The sequence below is a fragment of the Bufo gargarizans genome, chromosome 4, assembly GCF_014858855.1.
Source record: "Bufo gargarizans isolate SCDJY-AF-19 chromosome 4, ASM1485885v1, whole genome shotgun sequence".
Taxonomy (NCBI): Eukaryota; Metazoa; Chordata; class Amphibia; order Anura; family Bufonidae; genus Bufo; species Bufo gargarizans.
In genome coordinates, this window is record NC_058083.1 from 389,541,772 (window position 1) to 389,565,682 (window position 23,911).

Here is a 23,911-nt window from a genome sequence, read left to right on the forward strand (position 1 = left end):
TAAACCTATAACACGGTTATTACAACCTAACATATTGCAATGTGACCTTCCTTTTTTCTGGTAATCACGACGAGATCAGCATAATCTCACCCACAATATACTGTAGAAAGTCTTGGGCCTCCGCCACCACTTTTGTAATATGTTCCTTCTGCAAAGAAGGGCCTAGCGATGTCCTGTCGCTTGTCGACGAGTTCCAGAGGCACTACGACGTGGTGCCCGAGGTCTCTCTGGGGCTCCTCTGTTGTCTAGTCTGCTAGGGGAGTGATCTCTCACCGCTGGTCTCCCCCGGCTTCTCGGCGGGTCGTTGTCTGTCCTCTTGCATATCCAGTCGTCTGCTTCTTTAGGATCCTTGAAGTGACTGATAGTTCCATCTCTATTGGTGACTTTCAAGGTAGCCGGGTACATGAGTTGGAACTTAATCCCCAGGTTGTGTAGCTCCGTGCAGACAGTGCTAAACGCCTTTCTTTTTTTGTAGTGTCCACTGAGTAGTCAGCAAAAAGTAGGGTTTTGTGACCCCTAATGCGCAAGGGTTCTCTCCTCACTCTGTAGGCTCTTAAGATGTCTTCCTTGTCAGAGTAGTCCAGGTATTTGCATATTGCTTGTCTGGGCCTCAGGGCTGCTTGTCCAGGCGATGCTGTTGTCGTATATCTTTGAGGGCCGATCCTGTGCGCCCGCTCCACTTTGCATTTTCCTGGGATGCCCAGTGCCTGCGGGAGATCCGCTTCAAATATGCGTCGCAGATCTTGCGGGGGTATGGATTCAGGGAGACCTATTAATCTTAGGTTACTCCTTCGTGACCTGTTCTCAAGGTCTTCCACTCTGTCATATAAGCGGTTAACCAGTTGCTGCAGGTCTTTCTGTTTAGCTATTGTTTCAGAAGATTCTTCCTCCATACACGCCATCCTCTGTTCCAGCTCCTCAAACCGGTGGTCATGTAGTGCGACCTCCTCCTGCAACTTGGTAAGTGCGGTTTGTATGGTGGATGACAAGGAGGCTATGAGGTCTGGGGCTAGCTGTTTGGCAACCTCTATAGCAAGTAGTTTTAAGTCCACTTTTCCCCCCACATGCTCAAACATATCCACCTGCGTGTCGAGTAATGTCCCGTTCACATCTGCAGGCTCCGGACGTGGCGAGGTAAGTGAAGTGAGTGAAGGAGTCGCCGCCATCTTGCTGCGCTCGCTGTCTCCCGCAGGCTGCTGAGTGTCAGCGGAGAAGTTATTCTTGTGCCCGCTCCTGAGCAAGTAACGCTCCATGCATTCATCCAGGGATGTCAGCGATATATGGCCCCTCTAGGTGTGCTTTGAGGGGTTTGGAGCGGGCTGCTTTAGCTGTGTGGTGAGGAGCTGATGCTCGTGCGTCCTCACATACCAGCGCCGGAACCGGAAGTCCGCTATAGTTGGTTTTACCCTGTGTCATGGTTTCATGTCCGTCTCATTAGGACATCTGACATTGCTCTCAGCAGTTTCTATGGGCATAGGGCAGAAATGACTTGCAATCCCGTCATGGACTTCTGTAATATCTGTAGTTGGTGTTTCTAGATCCCTCTGGTGGCAGCCTGAGAGTACTGCAGTGAGCAGCAATGAACAGGATGCTTCTGGATTTAGCTGAGCATCAGTGGGGCCCTAAAATACACATTTTTGCCTAAAATTGAATAGTTTTAGACATTATATTCATAATTATGGTCCTGACTCTGGTAACATCACTGCACATGGTATGATGTAATCTCCGAATGTGCGAAGCCCAGCTGAAGAAAGTAATCCACTTAACTGGAAGCTACAGGTAGCCTGGACTCATTAGGGTCCCCTTTATTTACCCTCGGTGTATATTGTACAGAATGGCACAGGGGTTATATTGTCTGGCATGGTTTAACCTCCATACATTTGCTGTACAGTAAACATTATAATCCCTGCACCATGCCGTACAATATACAGTATAATCCATACACCATGCCGTTCAATATACAGTATAGAAAAAAAAAGTTAATGAAAAATCGGGGGGCACTCTATAACCAGCAATATATGGACAACTATAAATGTCTACATTTTAGTCACAATAAATAATAAAATAATAATATCCTAGGTCTAAACACCCTAAGTATTAAAAATAACAAATACAACTAAAAAAGCAATGAATAGCGTATGCAATCTCTATCCACTGTCCCCCCTGTGCAGAGATATATATTGAAAATACTGCAGAATGGTCACATTTGTGTGAATAAGCTCTTAGAATTGGAGTATAGTCCTCCCCTAAATCTGTGTGGGTACAAGGGGTACTGGAATGCAAGGTCCCGAATAGGTATATATAGTGTAATTTAGGTCCATGCACCACTATTTTTCCAATACTGTCCACCTTTGGATGGCGTGCACAAAAACCCTTATTATAACGGTATAACTGGTTAATTCTTCAACACATATAGAGTGTGGCTTTATATTCTGTACTTTACTACTCCATATGCAGGCTGTGCCGTCCTGTGTCAAGTCTTTACAACCGGAGCCGTCTGGAAGCTGTATTTTCTCTTTGCGTTGCCAGGACCTATGTGGCGTACCACGTGGTCTGCACGACTCCTCATGGCGTCCCACGTCACGGAGGCTATGGAAGTTCACTGGGTCCAAGAATCCGGACCATACAGTGTAGCAGCTGTATCTGTTGGTGTTGGCCGATAATAATTTAAATGTGAACGGGGTATAGTTATGTTGGAGCCGCAACAGCCCAATTAAGTCTCTCACTGTTCTATACCAGATGCGTTTTGGGGCTAAATGTGACCCTGCCTCAGTTCTAAGAGCCTTTTCACACAAATGTGACCATTCTGCAGTATTTTTAATATATATCTCTGTACAAGGGGGACAGTGGATAGAGATTGCATACGCTATTCATTGCTTTTTTTAGTCGTATTTGTTATTTTTAATACTTAGGGTGTTTTTACATGTATAGACCTAGGATATTACCATTTTATTATTTATTGTGGCTAAAAGGTATTTTATGTTATTGGTGCATTTATAGTTGTCCATATATTGCTGGTTATAGAGTGCCCCCTGATTTTTCATTCACTTTTTCTTTTTATACTGCTACGGCATTGGGAAGCCGAGGGGTGTGCACCTGTCCATATTCTGTTCTTTGAGTGGAGCCGCTTACTTTTTATACAATATACAGTATAGTTCATACACCATGCCGTACAATATACAGTATAACACCTACACTGTGGGGTTATTGTGTATATTGTACGGCATGGTGTATGGATTATACTGTATATTGTATGACATGGTGTATAGATTATAATGTATATTGTACGGCATGGTGCAGGGATTATAATGTATACTGTACAGCATGGTGTATGAACTATATTGTATATTGTACAGCATGGTGCATGGATTATAATGTACACTACCTGTCCAAAATAAAGTCGCCACCTGGATTTAACTAAGCAAATAGTTATGAGCCTCCTATTGGATAATTACTGCATGGGCGATTATCTTTCAGCTGGCAACAAGTTATTTAACCCCAACCGGTGCAATGAGTTGCTTCTCATTTCTTAAACAACTGTCGAAAGACACATCTCGTGGTCGTGGAAAAGATGTTAGTCTGTTTGAGAAGGGTCAAATCATTGGCATGCGTCAAGCAGAGAAAACATCTAAGGAGATTGCAGAAACTACTAAAATTAGGTTAAGAACTGTCCAACGCATTATTAAAAACTGGAAGGATAGTGGGGACCCATCGTATTCAAGGAAGAAATGTGGCTGGGAAAAAATCCTGAATGATCGTGATTGGCGATCACTTAAACGTTTGGTGAAAGAAGAGACAACAACAGTAGAACTCAGGGCTATGTTTAATAGTGAAAGTAAGATCATTTCCACACACACAATGTGAAGGGAACTCAAGGGATTGGGACTGAACAGTTGTGTAGCTGTAAGAAAACCACTAATCAGTGAGGCAAACCAGATAAAAAGGCTTCAATTTTCTAGGGAGCATAAAGATTGGACTCTGGAGCAATGGAAGGAGGTCACGTGGTCTCAGTCAAGATTTACCCTGTTCCAGAGTGATGGGCGCATCAGGGTAAGAAGAGAGGCAGATGAAGTGATGCACCCATCATGCCTAGTGCCTACTGTACAAGCCTGTGGGGGCAGTGCTATGATATGGGGTTGCTGAAGTTGGTCAGATCTAGGTTCAGCAACAGTCTGTGCTCCAAGAATGAGGTCCGCTGACTACCTGAACATACTGAATGACCAGGTTATTCCATCAATGGATTTTTTCTTCCCTGATGGCACGGGCATATTCAAAGATGACAATGCCAGGATTCATGGGGCTCAAATTGTGAAAGAGTGGTTCAGGGAGCATGAGACATCATTTTCACACATGGATTGGCCACCATATAGTCCAGATCTTAACCCCATTGAGAATCCCACCATAGAGTCCAGATCTTAACCCCATTGAGAATCTTTGGGATGTGCTGGAGAAGGCTTTGCGCAGCAGTCAGACTCTACCATCATCAAGATAAGATGCCTTTATTGTCACTGTACAATACAATGTAATACAATGTACAATACAATGAAATGTTGTTTAGAGCAATCCTAGATGCCATGGACAGAGGAACAATAACTGACATTTAAACTAAAGCATTACACTAGAAAAAAAAAAAACATTGCACTAGAAGGCATTACTATTCACAGTTCACAGCATATATATAGCAAGAGCAAAGTAGGAAGTGCTTATGAGTATATATACACACGATTCAGACACCACTGCAGACAAGAGGTCATCATGGGGTCATGAATGCAGCAGTCACTTTCAGTCTGTGGTAGTTTCTATCCTAGGAAGGGGCAATAATCTCCGAGCATTTAGGAGACTGATTGCTTTGGGGTAAAAGCTGTTCTTTAGCCTAGTGGTGCGGGCATGTAGGGCTCTAAGACGCCTACCAGAGGGTAGGGGAGTGAAAAGGCTGTGGCCGGGGTGAGTTGGATCCCCGCAGATAATTTTTGCCCTGTTGCTGCAGCGAGCAGTGAAGATGTCATCCAGTGATGGTAACTGAGTACCAGTAATTCTGCCAGCCATTCTGATGATGCGCTTGAGGGTCTTCTTGTCCTCAGAAGAGCAGCCGGAGTACCACACTGTGATGCAGTATGTGATAACAGATTCTATGGTGCACCTGTAAAAATTGACAAGCAGCTGTTTTGGGAGTTGTGCTTTCTTCAGACTCCTCAGAAAATAAAGCCTCTGAAGGCCTGTTTTGGTAATTTCTGTTGTGTTTTTTATCCATGATAGGTCATGACTAATATGAACTCCCAAAAATCGGAAACTTTGAACTATCTCCACGTTTCCACCATTAATGCTAATGGGATGGTGTCCATTTTGTTTCTTCTTCCTAAAATCCAGAATTAGCTCCTTTGTTTTCTTGGTATTGAGTATGAGGTTGTTCTTACTCCGTCTCTCTAGGTTCTCAACCTCTTTCCCATAGGCTGTTTCATCATTGTTGGAGATTAGGCCTATCACAGTCATGTCATCTACAAATTTTATAATGGTATTGGTATTGTGGATAGGTTTACAGTCATTTGTGAAGAGGGAGTAAAGGAGAGGGCTCAACACACAGCCTTTGCGGTACCCCAGTGTTTAGTGTTAAGGATGAAGAAAAGTGCTTGCCCATGCGTACGATTTGTGGTCTTTTTGTAAGAAAATCCAGTATCCAGTTGCACAGGTGTGAGCTGAGACCCAAGTTGTTCAGTTTCGTTGCCAACTTGTGTGGGGAGGGATGGTGTTAAAGGCCGAGCTGTAATCAATTAACAGCATCCGCACATAGCTGTCTCTCTACTCCAGGTGTGACAGCGCAGTGTGAAGGGTAAGTGAGACAGCATCCTCAGTTGACCTATGTGCTCTGTAAGCAAACTGGTATTGGTCCATGGAGGTGCAGATCTTGCTCTTCATGTGCCTGAGGACAAGTTGTTCAAAACACTTCATAGCAATAGGAGTGAGAGCCACCGGGTGATAATCACTTAAGGTCTTCACCCCGGCCTGTTTTGGAATTGGGACAATTGTGGAGGACTTCAGGCAAGTGGGGACAATGGCCTGCTCTAGTGAGCTGTTAAATATACTGGTAAACACTGTTTTCAGCTGTTTAGCACAGTCTTTTTAGGACTTTTCCAGGAACTTCATCAGGCCCCTTCTACCTCATGTGCTCTCAGCATCAGGGAACATGATGGAGCCTCTTGCTGGGCAAATTTGATGATAGGCAGCTCATTGCCTTTGTCAAATCTTGCAAAAAAAATAATTAGGTCATCAGGAGAGAAAGAATTTCCAGTGTTGATAGAACAGGTGTTGCTCTTATAATTCGTAATGGGCTTGATACCCTGCCACATGCGTCGGGAATCAGAGCTTGTAAAATGATGTTGTATTTTTGTTTTGTAGCAGTGCTTCGCCTCCTTAATGCCCCTCTTCAGATTGGACCTGGCTGTTTTGTACTCCTTTGGGTCTCCCTTTCAGAAAGCAATGTCACGTGCCTTCAAAAGGTTTTGGACATTTCTGTTTATCCATGGTTTCCTATTTGGGAAGGTCCGAATGATTTTGGTATCAGTGACATTGTCTATGCAAAATTTAATATAGGATAGGACAGAGGAGGCATATATGTTTAAGTCTGTGTGATTTTCCTTTGTAGCTGCCTATTTAAACAAATCCCAATCTGTGTCCTCAAAACAATCCTGTAGTCTCATTGTGGCTCTTTCAGGCCAAACTCTGATTGTATGCAAAGTAGGCTTAATCTTGGTGATAAGAGGTTTGTATGCTGGAGCTAAAAACAAAGAAATGTGATCCGACCTGCCAAGATGGGGGGCAGGTGATGCTGTATAAGCATTTGCTATGTTGCAATAGACACGGCCCAATGTATTTCTCCCCCTAGTTGGGAATTTAACAAACTGGTAGAATTTGGGGAGCACAGTTTTGAGATTGGCTTGGTTAAAATCACCCGCTAAGATGAACACTCCATCTGGATGGATATTTTGCAGACTGTTCGTAATATCATGCAATTTGGACAGTGCCAGCTTAACATTAGCTTGTGGAGTAATATAAACCACGGTGAGATACACGACTGTGAATTCCCTCGGTAAGTAGAACGGTCTGCATTTAAGTGTCATAGGTTCTAAATCAGCAGAGCAATATTGTTCAGCAATGACTGTGGAGGTGCACCAAGCCTTATGGACATAAATACACACTCCACCTCCCTTATTCTTACCGGACTCAGCGGTTCGATCCATTTGGTAGGCAGTCCGATCCGCAAGTTCAATAGCCTCGTCCGGGATGTTAGTATTTAGCCAGGTTTCGGTGAAAAATGAGGCACAAGTGTTCATCCTATCAGATGAGATCCTCAGTCTCAGCTCATCGATCTTGTTCACTATAGACTGGGTATTTGCGACAAACAGGCTGGGTAGTGCTTGCTTGTTTGGGGGGTTCTTTAATAGAGTATTGATGCCGCCCCTCTTGCCCCGCTTCTGCTTCCTTTCCCATCTCCTCCTGTGCTGTCGCTTCGACGATATAATCATCCAGTCGGGCACCAATGTCCTTAGAATCTTATCCGGGATATTAGGGGGTGGTGGTGGAACAGGACCTTTCATTCTGATGTCCAGTAGCTCTTGCACACTATACACTGTGTGTGCTGTAGCAGACTGAATACAGTTGCTCGCTGTGCTTAAAATTAAGGTAATAACTAGGTAAAAATTGGCATCTAAATGGAGAGCTCCAGGCTGCTGCATCCATGCACGCTGCCATCTTGGAAAGAGGTCAATGCAAGATCTTGGTGAAAACTTAATGCAACACTGGATGGAAATAAATCTTGTGACATTGCAGAAGCTTATCGAAACAATGCCACAGCGAATGTGTTCCGTAATCAAAGCTAAAGGTCCAACGAAATATTAGAGTGTGTGACTTTTTTTTTGTGGCAACTTTATTTTTTGGACAGGCAGTGTATATTGTACAGCATGGTGTATGGATTATAATGTATATTATACAGCATGGTGTAGGGATTATACTGTATACTGTACAGCATAGTGTATGAACTATACTGTTGTTGCGGCAGGCCAAGGGTCAGCCACGTGATAATCGTTGCCTCATGTTCAGGTGAATGACGTCGACGGAGGAAAATGACAGACGTCTGAGTATAGTTCAAAACCTTGTCAGGATCCTAAAGTGAAAGTGTCCTGCACCCTTTATTTATACACAGTTCAAAGGGTGTAACCCCTCAAAGTAAAACATGATTGGTTTACAGACATTTCAATAATGGCTTTTGAATCCATCTATTGATTGGTTAGTTATTTTTCAAGTTTCACTTTTACAAAAATGTGTTAACTAATGTATTTAGAATTTTAAGCAAGAGAGGTAAAATTACAAGGAGTAGTACAAATGTTATCTTATCTTAACACACACAGTTCACTTCTATAGGTTTTTTTTTTAACTTATGCTTGTTCTTTTCAAATGTCACCACATTATGAAAATGAAAAATATCTTATGAATTTATATCCACTTTCAGAAAAGCTGGATAATTTCCTTAACACTGTATATTGTACAGCATGGGGCAGGGATTATATTGAATTCTGTACTGCATGGTGTAGGGATTATACTGTATATTGTACAGCATGGTGTATTAACTATACTATATATTGTACAGCATGGTGCAGGGATTATAATGTATTCTGTACAGCATGGTGTAGGGATTATACTGTATATTACACAACACGGTGCAGGGATTATTCTATATTGTATGGGATGATGCAGGGGTTGCACTGTATGCTTTTTGATGTGACAATTATCTTAGGTTTTCCTATCGCCCACCTTTGATGGCGCTGTGCCAAGCTCTGAGCCAACCCCGCTCAGCAGCTGCCAAGGCTTAGAGGGAACACTCGTTACCACCCCTCTGTACCCTTACTGCAAACTGCTAGCAATTCATTCATAACTTCTAGTAGAAATAATACAGGAATGGCACAACATAGAGACATAAGAATAGAGGCTCCAGAACTAATATTACATGGGGAATGCATGAAGCTATTAAAGCAGGCATGTCAGGAGTGGTGAAAGGTCCTCATTAAATACAAATATGATTTTCAGACTGTCATATATTTATGATTAATCGTTTTTATTGGTTTCGCATATGTATACGACAACGTATATGCAAAGTATCATTCAAAGAACAATTGGTGTATCACCAATAACAAAGTGAATCGGTACAGTTGAGGGCGAGGCACAAACCCTCTATTTGCCTCTTAGTATTGCAGAGAATCAGAAACATTGCAAGGAGCAAAATTATCACTGATATCAGATCATTTAACAAGGGAACCCAGTGCAATGAGCTCCATATTAGCAAGAAAATAAAATTAAAATAAAATTGGGGTTAAAATAAATTCAGAATATACTAATATAAAAAGGAAAAAATTATAACAGTGAAGGCCTCCTGAGCAGTGTGGCAGCCATTCAGAATTAACTCTATGAATCAAAGTGAGTAATGGGAGCTCAACCTCCAGGGGGACCAGGTCTTCATCCTTATAGTCTGATTCGTCATCGATTCTGGGAGAAGACTCTCAAGTCTGCATGTATTGTTAACCGTTTGAATTACCTCAGATATAGTTGGGGGAGTTACTGCTTTCCAATGCCTAGTAATGACCAATTTGGCACCAAGCATGATATGCCCAATAATTCGTCTATTATCAAATGGAAGATCTTCAATGTTAATAAAAAGAAGAGCTAGCGTCGGGGAAGGGGGCAAGCGTATACCTGTGATCTGAGCTATTAGATCAAACGTCGCGTTCCAAAAGGGAGTTAGTTTTGGACATGCCCAAAGGATGTGTAGGAGAGAACCAGTGCTACCACATTCACGCCAGCAGCAAGCCGAAGTACCAGGGTAAATGATGCTTAGACGATGGGGCGTGTAGTACCACCGTAAGAGGGTCTTTATCCCGGCTTCATAATGCGTAACACATTTAAACGTGGAACCAATAAAACGGATAGCCGCGGCCCATTTCTCCTCTGAGAAAGATAACTGCAGTTCTCTTTCCCATTTCAAAATGGGAGGAGACTTACTAAAATTAGTTTTATCGTTTAATATATTATATAAGTGATGAGTGGTATGATATCTAAACAGAGAAGGTGCCTTAAAAATCCTCATCACTTCCGTGTGTGATTTAGGCGGAGAGCAAAGGAAATTGCTAATGCAGTGATCTACTCTCATATAGGAGAGAAATTGGGAGGAAGGTAAGCAATACAATTGGCGTAATTTGTCAAAGGAGATCATGGCAGAGTCCTCCACCAACTGAGCTGCAGATAGAATGCCAGCTGCGTTCCAGGTTGAAAGATCAATGTTATCTATGCATAAACTTAAGGTTTTCATCGATACTTGTGCTAGAATGCTGAGATTAGGCGAACCTTGCGATAAATGGAACTTGGACCATATTGTAACAGCTTGTTTTACCATAATCAGGGGGTGGTCTATCTGTCTGGGCTTTAATAGAGATAGGTAGAGTAGATCCCTCAACGATGCATTAGGAGCGAGAGATGATTCAATCTCAACCCATGGTTTAGTTGAAAGAGGATTCCACCACTCTCTAGTAAACGATAGATTAATAGCTAGAAAATAGTCCTTAATAGAGGGTAGACCTAGTCCGCCCGCCTGTCTCCTTCTGAACATAATAGATTGAGCCACTCTGGGACGACTAGACTTCCATATATAACTGTTCACAATCCTTTGGGCATCTTTAAAAAAGGATTCAGGAATTGAAACGGGTAGAGCTCTAAAAATGTAAATAAGTTTGGGTAAAGTCATCATCTGGAAAGACGCAATCCTGCCAACCCAAGAAATCTCTTGCATGTTGAATGAGGCGAAATCCTTAGACAGTGTGGAAAGTATTGGAGCGTAATTGTGTTGGTATGCAAGCGAACAGGGATATGACAATTTAATTCCAAGATATGGGAGATATGATGTTTGCCAGTCCAACGGAAACATGTTTTTCAGGATTCTCAGTTCCGGTAAAGGAATGCTAATCGGTAGTATCTGGGATTTAGAGTTATTAATTTTATAGTATGAAAGGCTTCCAAAATGAGAGATAATGGAAAATGCATGGGTTAGCGATTGGGAGGGGTTTGTCATCGTTAAGATAATATCATCCGCGTACAGTGATATCACATGGGATTTTAAACCTATTTTCAGACCGTATATATCGGGCGAGAGGCGAATGTGTTGGGCTAGGGGTTCTAAGGCTAAAATAAATAATAAGGGAGAAAGGGGACAACCCTGACGGGAACAACTAGTGATATGAAAACTTTGCGAGAGAACTCCGTTAACAAAAATCTTTGCTATAGGGTCCGAATATAAACCTCGGACTGCATGGATAATGGGGCCAGTAAAACCCATAGAGTCAAGAACAGAAAAAGCATAATGCCAATGGAGGCGATCAAACGCCTTTTCTGCGTCCAGGGTGACTGCAACCATTGGAGTTTTACGTGATTCTGCGACATTAATGATGTTGAACAAGCGTCTGGTGTTGTCAGATGCCTGTCTGCCTTTTACAAAGCCGGATTGGTCATCGCCTATAAGGTTAGGAAGAATTGTGGCAAGCCTGGAAGCTATTGGTTTAGCAAAAATTTTTATATCTGAGTTCAGGAGGGATATTGGCCTAAAGTTTTGGGGTGAGTCTGGGGATTTACCAGGTTTAGGTAAAGTAACAATTAATTCCATCAGCATGTCAGCGGGGAAGGGGGAGCCAGACATTGTTTTTTGAAACAATGGTAGAAGGAAAGGGGCTAGAGTAGGGTAAAAATGTTTATAATATTCATTCGATAGCCCGTCTGGGCCCGGAGATTTACCCAGAGGGAGGGAAGAGACCAGCTTGCTTAATTCAAAGTCCGTAATTGGGACGTTTAGTTGTGAAAGGTGAGTTTGGGACAATTTAGGCAATTTGGCTTTCTCTATAAAGTCCTGAACAAGCGATTCATAGTCAGTAGGAAGGGATAAGGTATCCTTAAGGTTATATAAGTCTTTGTAGTAAAGGCGAAACTGTTCTGCTACGTCTCTAGGGTCAATAAGTTTTGATTTAGTTGTGGGGCGCAACAGGAAGGGGATTCTAGACTTTGTTTGCTGGTGTTTAAGTTTTGAGGCCAGAAGTTTTCCCGCTTTGTTTCCCTGGGCATAGTACCTGGCTTTAGTGCGGGAGAGGGACTTAGTGAAGTCATTATTAAGGAGGCACATTAATCTGTCTCTTTCAACACGTAGGGCAGCTGTTATTTCTGCTGTTGGAAGTTGTTTATTTCTAGATTCCAAAGCCGAGATCCGTGCTAGGGTATCTATTAATTCTTTTTCCTTCTTTTTCCTTTCAATGTGGTTTATCTGTATCAAGATGCCTCTTATAAAAGCTTTGTGTGCTTGCCATACTATATAGGGGTCAGGAACTGAGTTCGCATTTAGACTAAAGTACTCCTGAAGGGATTTTGTAATCTCAAGTTTATGCTTGGGATGAGAAAAAATGAATGAATTATTCCTCCATACTGGAGGGGGAGATGATTGATACTGTTCCGCTAGTCGGAGTAAGATAGGGGCATGGTCTGACCATTTAATAATACCTATGGATGAGTTTAAGGTATGGAAAAGGGATGTTTGGTCCACTAAAAACATATCTATCCTGGAATAGGAAAGGTGTGAGGAGGACAGAAAGGTGTAATCCCTTTCTTGGCCATGCTGAGCCCTCCAGACGTCTATAAGGCCTTCGGAGTGAAGGAAAGCTGCTAAGCCCGTAGGAGAACGTCTAGAAGGATTAGTGGAGTCAAGAGAGGGATCTACAATTGAGTTAAAATCACCGCAGATAATTAGTTTACCTTGTTTAATTTTGTGGACTTTCTTCATAACTCTATGGAGGAAGGAAATTTGGTGCTCGTTTGGCGCATAAATGTTCACCAGTGTATATTTGATATTGTTCACCATACATACCAACACAACGCACCTACCCCGAGGATCTATCACCTGTGAGAGTAGAGAAAAGGACACTGAATTTTTAACAGCAATAAATACACCTCTATTTTTCTGTGTGTTATGAGAGTGAATTATAATTGGAAACAAGCGGTGCCTAATCCTGCATGAGTCCTTCTGCAGAAGGTGAGATTCCTGAACACACAGTATATCAGCTTTACCAGACATCGCTTCTTTCCAAAGATAAGCTCTTTTCTGTGGACAGTTTAGTCCCCTGGAGTTGAGGGAAAGAATCGTCAGACCCATGGATAAAAACCACGACGCCTAGGATGACCACCACACTGCTCAAAAGGACCTGGAGGAGATATAAGCAAAATTAAAAACAATTGAAGGTGAAGCACTAAAGCAAAATTTCTGATTAAATTAAAGAAAAATAACAGAAAAAACAGAAGTAGACCTAACAACGTGTCTACAAGTAGGGGCAAAAGTTCCATGTTGAACCAAAGAATAGGTATCTATTCAGCCTAGGAGACGTATATCATGACCTAGGATGCACCTATGGTAAGTATGCAGACGTATGTGACTGAAAAACGCAACATACCACCTGTGGTGTAGAATTAAAACAAAGAACAATCACTTGGTGGAGAACAAACAGGTAACAAGTCTCTTGACGAAAGAGATTGAGGAGTCTGTAACTTCTCTTTAGGAGTCTTCTCGGCTTGCCCACGATGAATCAACGGATTACTTTTCACCAAACGGGTAGAGTAAGTGACAATCACTTGAGGAAATGTCTTTGAGGAGACAACAGAGTTCGTCATTTCTGATATTGAGGACCAAATGAGTTGTTGTGAATTGGGGTAGTGATGGTAATTTGCCACCCTTTCAGTAGGGTTTTCCCCTCCTCAAGGGAGCGGACCAGGTGTGAGCGTCCATCTTTAGAAATAAGCAGTTTCATCGGGTACCCCCACTTATAATTAATTTCATGCTTGCGCAGAGACAGAGTAATGGGTAAAAGCTCACGGCGTTGTTTCAAAGTGGCTGCTGAAAGATCCGTGTATAATCTAACAGATTGGAAAGGAGCTGGGAGGGTGCCCATTTTTCTGGCTGCAAACATTACTGCCTCTTTTGTTGTGAAAAAATGAATGCGTGCTAGAGCGTCTCTGGGAATATCTGGACCCAGGTGTTTCGGTTTTGGGACCCTGTGGGCCCGATCCACAATTAAATCATGAGAGGAGAGCTTGGGGACAAGGGACACAAAAAGCTTCTGAATATAGGAAGGCAGCTCTGTGTTGGATATTTCTTCTGGGATGCCGCGAAACTTAATGTTGTTCCATCGCGAGCGATCCTCTAAGTCTGCCATTTTCAGTTTAATGCTTTCCATTTCGTCCGCCATTTCGTTATGCGCGTCTATTACTTCATTTTGGGATGCAGCAAAGTCCGACATCTTTGACTCAATATGCGACACCCTTTGTTCAACGCTATGTAAAGTAGCAGACATGGGAGCAATTAAAGCTGCTAGATCTTGCTGCATTGCAGATTTCAAAGCTAGCAGCATTTGTTTCAATGAGTCCTCTGATACCGGTTTGTCAGAGACCGGATAGTTAATAAAAGGTTCAGTCTCCTAAGGAGAGGGAACCGGACTAACCTGTAAATCGTCCGGTGTTTCTACCCTCGGTCTCCTCTTCTGTGGGCTTGAGGAGGGAGAGCCTGCGTCGCCATCTTGAGCGTCCCTGTATCCCGGTCCCGCCGCTCTAATGTCTTCAGGCGTAGCGGGGAACTGAGGAGTGGTAAGGTAAGAGGGGTCCGGTAGGGTAGGAGGAGATGCAGAGGAGAAGTTGTCTGGCGCCTGCGATGGAGACGGAGCACTCAGCGGTGGTGAGGCTGGAGCAGAGGCGGCATCGGGGCTCTGGGCGCCATCTTGGATTTTTCCTCTTTCGAAATATCTCTCTAAATTTTCGCTATTCAGCCTTGGGAGTAGTCTCTTATTCTATCCCATTGTGTGCTGATCTGAGTCGTCCTCTTTTCAGCGTAATTCAGGTGGAAATTGCGGGAGAAATGCTGGATTAGAGTCGCTATGAGCTGTTGAGCCTTGCGTCCATTAGACTCGGCAGCCAAGCCACGCCCCCTTGACTGTCATATATTTATAAAACAACTGCACCGTTTTTTCTGACATGAAAGTTAGCAAGGTTTTAGAGTGATTCTAGCATGATTTGTTAATTTAATAATCCTGCAACAATTCTACTTAAAAAAAAGTCAGAAAACACAATGTACAATCTGGTCCTGTCGACAAATCAGTTGCATGCCTCATATACTGGTCGCGCAGGCAGTCTGTACTAATAGCTCCCTAAATGTCTGAAAACCAGAGCTCCAACCTCAATAAAGATCTGTTATGACATTTCTGTGAACATTAAGGGTATATGCATATGGCAGTGTAGTTTATCCAGATTTTCTGCAGGTTTCGCTGCATTTCTGTGCCAAAACCCGCATGTACTACTTGCGGCTTTGCCCCAAATCTCACCCTTTGTCATGCAAATTGTGAAATCTAGATTGAAAATCAGCACAAACAATTGACATGTTGCAGATTTCTAAATCTGCATCTCAGATGAATTTCTGCATGGAAAATGTTCGCACTGTGTACATGAGATTTTGAAATTATGCTGTGGATTTTCTGCATGAAAAGCTGTGCATAGTATGCACCATGTACATATAACCTTAGGCGGTCAGTTTTTTTTTCCCTCCAGGTTTTCAGAGGCAGTTTTGAAGCTAAAACCAGGTCTGGATTGTAAAGGGAAAGATGGTATAAATGGCCCATTCTACTTCTACTCTTTTTTTTGGGTTCTAATATCAAAACTGCGCCTTAAAGAGGACCTGTCGTGAATCTTATGCTGAACTCACCGAGGACAGCATCAAGTAGTGAGATGCACTGATTTCACTGGTATGTCACTCTTGAGCTTCTTAAGCTCCCGCTCTCCCTGCCCATCTGCTGATGATTGGCAGTTCTCTTCTAGGGAGAAAAGTAAGGAGAAGACTGCCAATCTTCAACAGACGAGTGTATTACTGTACTGCAGCGGCGGCACTAAGCGCACGGCGTCCTAGCAACCAATGACGCCAGGCGGGGATACCACGGACCGCTCATGTCCGCTTTTCATGGTTGTGTGCATTCGGCCTTAGAATCACAGTGATCTACCCCTACCTCCTCTTACTTCTATAATGAAGCTTAGTGTATGTGGGTGCTTTGTACCCATGTGCAGATGCCACAGTACTAGGCACATTGGAAGTGAAGGAGCCATCTTTGTGATGTTGGGTAATTTACATGTTTGCTCTCATTTTACACTGGATAATGAGAGGATTCATTATAGGCCTAAATGTTGTTTGGTTGAACACCCAGAGTCAGAGACACAGACAATCTTTATGACGACCATTTATTGTTCTGGCAGTAGTGTATATATAACTAAATGGTTAGATACGTCTTTATCAGTATCGGGAGGACAGGTTGACACAATTCTCCAGCAGCTGCAGAAGGCATAGGATGGCCACCACTGCTATACGGTAAAAGTGCATTTACTGCGCAGAGAAATTGAACCAGGTGGTCTGGTCATACTCCTCTCCTGGATGCAGAAGAGCATTTGGGAATTGTGGCTGTAAATAAAAAGACATGAAGCATTTACAGTATATCATATCTGACAAAGGACTGCACCGTATCATGAAAAGTTCTTTCTAATACACTTTGGGGTGAGTTTATCATATGAGATGCTCCTAATTTATTAAAGGGGTTGTCAGAGTTCAAAAAAAACTCGGGCAGCAGCTGCCAACTGTGAGAAAATAACAAAAGAAACGATACTTAGGAGGCATTCATTAAACCATATGTATTTTGCAGTCCACAAAACGTGGATCCGTAAAAAATACCAATGACGTCCGTGTGACATTGTTTTTTTTTGTGGACCGATTGTAACAAAGCCCATTCTTATCTGCAAAACGGAAAAGAATAAGACATGTTCTATCCTTTTTGCTGGGCTGCAGAACAGACAAACGGATGTGGACAGCACAGTGTACATTCTGCATTTTTTGTGGTCCCATTGAGATGAATAGGTCCGCATCCAGTCAGCAAAAAACGTGGATCGCATGCAGAGAAAAAAAAGGTCCTGTGAATGGGGCCTTAACTACTTTTCTCCCCTTCCACTTCCAGGGTCACTCTGTGGTCCTCTCCAGCGGTGTTTGTTATAACTGGCCTTAGCAGTCACATCCTATATACTGCTGGCACTAGTGCTTGTCTGCACAGTCACCTGCTGTGTCAGACATCAAGACTGCAGGACCAGAGCGCAACGCTGGAAATGGCCTGGAAGAGAAGTGGTCAGTATAATTTTTATTTAACTCGGACAACAACTTTAAGGCCTCTTTCACACGGGCGTTGCGGGAAAAGGTGCGGGTGCGTTGCCGGAACATGTGCGATTTTTCCGCGCGAGGGCAAAACATTGTAATGCGTTTGGAACGCACGTGAGAAAAATCAACATGTTTGGTACCCAAACCCGAACTTCTTCACAGAAGTTCGGGCTTGGGATCGGTGTTCTGTAGATTGTATTATTTTCCCTTATAACATGGTTATAAGGGAAAATAATAGAATTCTGAATACAGAATGCATTGTACAATAGCCCTGGAGGGGCTGTGTGCAGGAAAAGGACCTTTTTTGCTGTGTGCAGGAAAAGGACCTATGGTGACGTCACTCCGGTCATCACATGGGCCATCATCATGGTAAAAGATCATGTGACGGACCATGTGATGACCGGAGTGACGTCACCACAGGTCCTTTTCCTACAGACAGCAAAAAAGAAGACAGAAGAGAAGCCAGGCTGCACGAGCAAGTGGATTAAGGTGAGTTAAAAAAAAAAATATTATTTTTTTAACCCCTCCAGCGCTATTATACTATGCATTCTGTATTAAGAATGCTATTATTTTCCCTTATAACCAAGTTATAAGGGAAAATAATAGTTATCGGGTCTCCATCCCGATCGTCTCCTAGCAACCGTGCGTGAAAATCGCACCGCATCCGCACTTGCTTGCGATTTTCACGCAACCCCATTCATTTCTATGCGTTGCGTGAAAAACGCACAAAGAGGAGCATGCTGCAATTTTCACGCAACGCACAAGTGATGCGTGAAAATCACCGCTCGTGTGCACAGCCCCATAGAAATGAATGGGTCAGGATTCAGTGCGGGTGCAAGGCGTTCAACTCATCGCATCCGCGCGGAATACTCGCATGTGTGAAAGGGGCCTAAGAGGTGCAAATTAGACACATCTCCAGCCCCTCATATCACTGTTTATTTAAGCATTAATTTACGCCACTTTAAAGTATATATTTGCTAGACTGTAAGAGACCATGGCCTCTCGTCCCAAGTTGTTGTTTGTTTTTTGTTTGTTTTTTACTGTGGCCCTAGACCACCAGGGCTTGTATTATTACCCATTTCTTTGCTCTAGAGCACCAGGGATGCAGGCATGAACATTTTCACTGGCCTAGACCACCAGGGATGGTATCGCTAAGCATTTCTCTGCGCTAGACTACCAGTAGTGTTGAGCGAACTTGTGGTTTCAAGTTCGGCGTACAAGGTTCGGGTTATCTAATTCCGTTACGGACTTCTTATGGTCCGTGGTAGCGGAATCCATAACAAAATTCTTAGATAACCCGAACCTTGTACACTGAACTTGAAACCACAAGTTCACTCAACACTACCCACCAGGGATGCAGACATTAACATCCTTACTTACCTAAACCTCCAGAGATGACGTCAGTAAAATGTTTCTGCCCTACATCACTTCAGATATATGCATTAACACCTCCACTGCCTTAGGCTACTTTGACACTTGCGTTGTGAAGATCCGGATCCGTTTTTCCGGAACACTTGGTGCCGTATCTGGCATTAATGCATTTCAATGGAAAATAATGCCATATCCGGCACTCTGGCAAGTTTTCCGGAATTTTGGAGGGAGAAAATACCTGCTGCAGTATTTTCTCTGGCCAAATACCATAAGAGTGACTGAACTGAAGACATCTGGATGCATATTGAACGGATTGCTCTCCATTCAGAATGCATTAGGATAAAACTGATCTTTTTTTTTTCCGGTATTGAGCCCCTAGGACAGAACTGAATACCGGAAAAGAATCACACTAGCGTTAAAGTACTCTTAGATCACCAGGGTTGAAAATATGAATCCATTCTCTGCCCTAGAATCCAAGGATGTAAACCCATTAAATATCCTCGCTAGTTATTACACATTATTTGCTACTGTTTTGGATCACCTGGTTTGAAGAGAACAAATCCCATGTCCCTAACTGCCCCAATCACTACCTACAAAGTTTTAGAGAGAACAATGTCAAGACACTAGTGTTGAGCGAACCCGAACTGTAAAGTTCTGGTCCGTTCTGAACTTTACGATTTTTGGGACCCGAACTCAAACTTTGCCAGAAAAGTTCGGGTTCGGGTTCGAGTTCGGTGTTTGGGCATTTAATAAAGCTTGTTGAAAGGCGGCAGGGCAGCCAATCGACAACCTTTTAAGCTGTGGGCACTTAGAAGCCATCACAGCCATGCCTACTAATGGCATGGCTGTTATTGGCCAGTGCATCATGTGACCCAGCCTCTATATAAGCTGGATCACATGTAGCACCGCCCATCAGCTCTGATTAGTGAAGGGACAGAAAGCAGGCAGCTGAAGTGAGGGACAGTGTTAGTGCGATTTTTTTGTGGGGTCATATACCCATTTATTGCGTGAAGTACACCTGCACTGCATACATCACAGGGAAAATAATATAGTTAATCTGACTGTTAGTTCAGTGGGTGACCTCAAAGAATGAGGAGAGCATCAAATAAGGGATGTGGCTCTGGTCGTGGTGCTGCTGGGTTTGGTGGAGCTTCTGTTGCAGGGAGAGGACGTGGTCAATCTGTGCCAGCTATGCGCCCAAATGAAACACCTTCCTCAGGTGCACGTTGGCGTCAGAACGTTCAGAGTTATTTTGTAGGCCCGAATACCGGTGTACGAATGGTGAGGCCAGAACAAGTAGAGGTGGTAGTAGATTATGTGGCTGACAGTGCTTCTAGTTCCTTCACATTATCTCCCACCCGGTCCCCTGCTGAAAGCGCAGAATTGACACCTGCAGCCCATGGATATCTGTCTTTTACCTCACCCCCTTGCAAATCAGGCAAGCAGTCTGAGCCCCAAGTCATGCAGCAGTCTCTAATGCTTTTTGATGACTCTGCTGGCAGGGTTTCCGAGGGCCATCCACATAGCCCTGTTCCAGAAGTGGAAGAGATTGAGTGCACTGATGCCCAACCACTTATGTTTCAGGATGTGGACATGGGAGGACCACCACAGCATATCTCTGATGATGACGAAACACAGGTGCCAACTGCTGCGGCTTTCTGCAGTGTGCAGACCAGCAAGGAGGGCAGGGGTGAAGAGTGGGTGGAAGATGATGTGGAGGATGATGAGGTCCTAGACCCCACATGGAATCAAGGTCATGAGAGTGACGTGTGCAGTTTGGAGGAAGAGGTGGTGTTCACACAGCACCAGCCGCACAGCAAAAGAGGGAGCAGTGTGCAAAAGCAGAGTGGCTGTCCTCTAGCCAGTACGCCTGCTACTGCCCACCGCACCCAGGGACTGAGCACACCAAAGCCAGCTCCAAAGAGTTCCCTGGCGTGGCAGTTCTTCAGACAATGTGCTGATGACAAGACGCAAGTAGTTTGCACACTGTGCAATCAGAGCCTGAAGCGAGGCATAAATGTTCTAAACCTGACCACCACCTGCATGACCCGGCATCTAAATGCAAAGCACAAGCTGCAGTGGAGTAAACACCTCAAAAACCACAAAAGATCTCACGTTCCTCCTGGTCCCTCTTCTGCTGCAGTCTCAGCCTCTTCCTCCCCCTCTGGAGTGACAATGGATGTGGCAGCAACGCACCACGTCCGTCACCAAGCATCTCCACAATGTTCCATGGAAGCGTTCAGTTGTCCATCTCCCAAACACTGGAGAGAAAGAGGAAGTACCCCCCTACCCACCCGCAATCCCTGGCCCTGAATGCCAGCATTTCAAAATTCCTTGCCTTTAAAATGCTGTCATTCCATCTGGTGGAGACGGAGACTTTTAAAAATCTTATAGCGGTGGCTGTCCCACAGTACATGGTTCCCAGCCGCCACTACTTTTCCAGGTGACCCATTCCCGCCCTGCACAACCAAGTGGCGGACAAAATTAGGTGTGCACTGCGCAACGCCATCTGTGGCAAGGTCCACATAACCACCGATATATGGACCAGTAAGCACGGGCAGGGACATTATATCACCCCAACTGCACACTGGGTAAATGCAGTGGCAGCTGGGCCTGAGGTGGATAGCAGTTTGGCGCATGTCCTTCCGCCACCGAGGATTGCAGGACATTTCTCTACTGCCTCCTCATCTGGTCAGCGTAACACCAATTTTTTTTCTGCAAGGTATTTGAGTGAATGACACCCTGTAACAGTATGAGTGCAGGCCTAGACACTAGCAGTATACAGTATGTGTGGGCTTGCAAATGTGATTATGTCACAGAAAAATATTAAATATATTTTTTTTTTATCTGCGAGGTATTTTCTGTCACACCCTGTATGAATGGTGTGCACTGTGCACACAGTGCTGTCTATGACTGAGCCTGCAGCCTCTCACACACGGGCAGCCAGACAACTGCAATATACAGGTCCTTCTAAAAAAATTAGCATATTGTGATAAAGTTCATTATTTTCTGTAATGTACTGATAAACATTAGACTTTCATATATTTTAGATTCATTACACACAACTGAAGTAGTTCAAGCCTTTTATTGTTTTAATATTGATGATTTTGGCATACAGCTCATGAAAACCCCAAATTCCTATCTCAATGATGATGTATAGGGGGCGGACCGAACATCGCATATGTTCGCCCGCAGCGGCGAATGCGAACAAGCTATGTTCGCCGGGAACTATTCGCCGGCGAATAGTTCGGGACATCACTAGCGTTCAGCTGTCCATCTCCCAAACACTAGAGAGATAGAGAAAGAGGAAGTACCCCCCTACCCATCCGTGATCCCTGGCCCTGAATGCCAGGATTTCTAAATTCCTGGCCTTTGAAATACTGTCATTCCGTCTGGTGGAGATGGAGAATTTAAAAAAACTTATGGCGGGGCTGTCCTACAGTATGTAGTTCCCAGCCGCCACAACTTTTCTAGGCAAGCAATCCCTTCCCTGCACAACCAAGTGGCGGACAAAATCAGGTGTCCTCTGCGCTACGCCATCTCTGGCAAGGTCCACATAACCACCAATACGTGCATACTGGGCCTGAGGCGGATAGCAGTTTGGCGCACGAGGATAGCTGGGAATTTCGCTTTGCCTCCTGTTGCCTTTTCCTCCTACTCCTCTTCCTCCTCCCCTACCACCCCTTCATCTATTAAGCGTTACACCTTCACCACCAACTTCAGCACAGCCAGGGGGAAACGACAGCAGGCTGTTTTAAAACTCATCTGTTTGGGGGAAAAACCCCACACCGCGCAGGAGCTGTGGACGGGCATGGAACAAAAGAGCGATGTGTGGTTGATTTTCAAGCCCGGCCAAGTGGTGTGCGATAATTGAAAAAATGTCGTAGCAGCTCTGGGCCTAGCCGGTTTGACGCACATCCCTTGCCTGGTGCATGTGCAGAATTTGGTGGTGCAGAGGTTCCTGAAAAATTACCCCGATATGTCTGAGCTGTTTCAGAAAGTGCGGTCCATCTGTGCGCGCTATCGGCGTTCTCACCCTGCTGCTGCTGGAGAGACTGTGCAAGCAGCAGCAGGCGATAGTGGAGTTTCAGCTGCAGCACGCACGGGTGAGTCGCTCTCCGGACAGCACCACTTCACCACGCAACAAGTGTGCCTCCATGCGGGACGTGTGTGCCATATTGCACTGTTTTGAGTACTCCAACATGGCCATTGCCGATGACGCAGTCCTCTGCGTTACTATCCCACTTCTATGTCTCCTTGAAAAAATGCTTCGAGCGATGATGGAAGAGGATGTGGCACAGGAGGAAGAGGGATAATTTCCACGGTTATCAGGCCAGTCATTCACAAGTGGCTCGGAGGGTGGGTTCCTGCACCAACAGAGGCCAGGTACACAATTGTCCAGCCACGGCACAGTTCTGGAGGATGAGGAGCAGGAGGATGATGAGAAGGAACCATGTTCACAGCAGGGTGGCACCCTAAGCAGCTCATGGGGCATCTCTGGAGTGTGGCTGGGGGGATACAGAGGACACAGACGATACACCTCCCACAGAGGACAGCTTGTCGTTGCCTCTGGGCAGCCTGGCACACATAAACGACTACATGCTGCAGTGCCTGCGCAACGACCGCTGAGTTGCCCACACCAGTGCTGATTACTGGGTGGCCACCGTCCTTAATTCCATCATTGGAGTGTGATCAGAAGATGCGCAAGTACAAGCGCGCACTGATAGACACGCTGCTGATAGCATTACCACCTGACACCGGGGGCTCAGTGGAAGCACAAGGCAAAGGCAGGAGGAGGAAAAAGTCGCGAACGCAGCTGGGGCACCGCCAGCACCTCAGAAGAGAGGGTTAGTATGGCCGAGATGTGGAAAAGCTTTGTCAGCACGCCACAACAACCAGCATCACCAGCTGATATGGAAAAATATTATAAATATTATTCATTTTTTTATTCATAGAACTTGTCCGTACCTTGTGCAGAATAGACAAGTATACCAGCCGCACCCAGCCATAGTTAGACTCCAGCGCACTTTCTCTTTGTTTTCTTTTTTATATTTCCTAATGTTTTGTGGTCTTCCCAAATTTATAAAAATTTTTAATAAAAACACTACAAAAATAGTGCTGGCTACCTCCTCCACCACCGCTTCCACCTACTCCGCCTCCTAGTTCAAGATCATTGTTTTTAACCTTTTTTTTTTATTCTATGTTATTTTCATTCATTTCCCTATCCACGTTTGTTTG

The 23,911-nt window shown here is 44.2% G+C and overlaps 1 protein-coding gene across 1 annotated transcript in view; it reads right to left on the reverse strand.

The window, feature by feature from the left end:
- Positions 1–16,328: 16,328 nt before the first annotated feature.
- The window catches only part of GALM (galactose mutarotase), a 68,364-nt gene continuing 60,781 nt past the window's right edge, over positions 16,329–23,911 (reverse strand). The window contains exon 8 of the mRNA XM_044290323.1: positions 16,329–16,561. Within this exon, the coding sequence (XP_044146258.1) occupies positions 16,484–16,561 (78 nt within the window). The 3' untranslated portion in view covers positions 16,329–16,483. The remainder of the gene's footprint in view (positions 16,562–23,911) is intronic.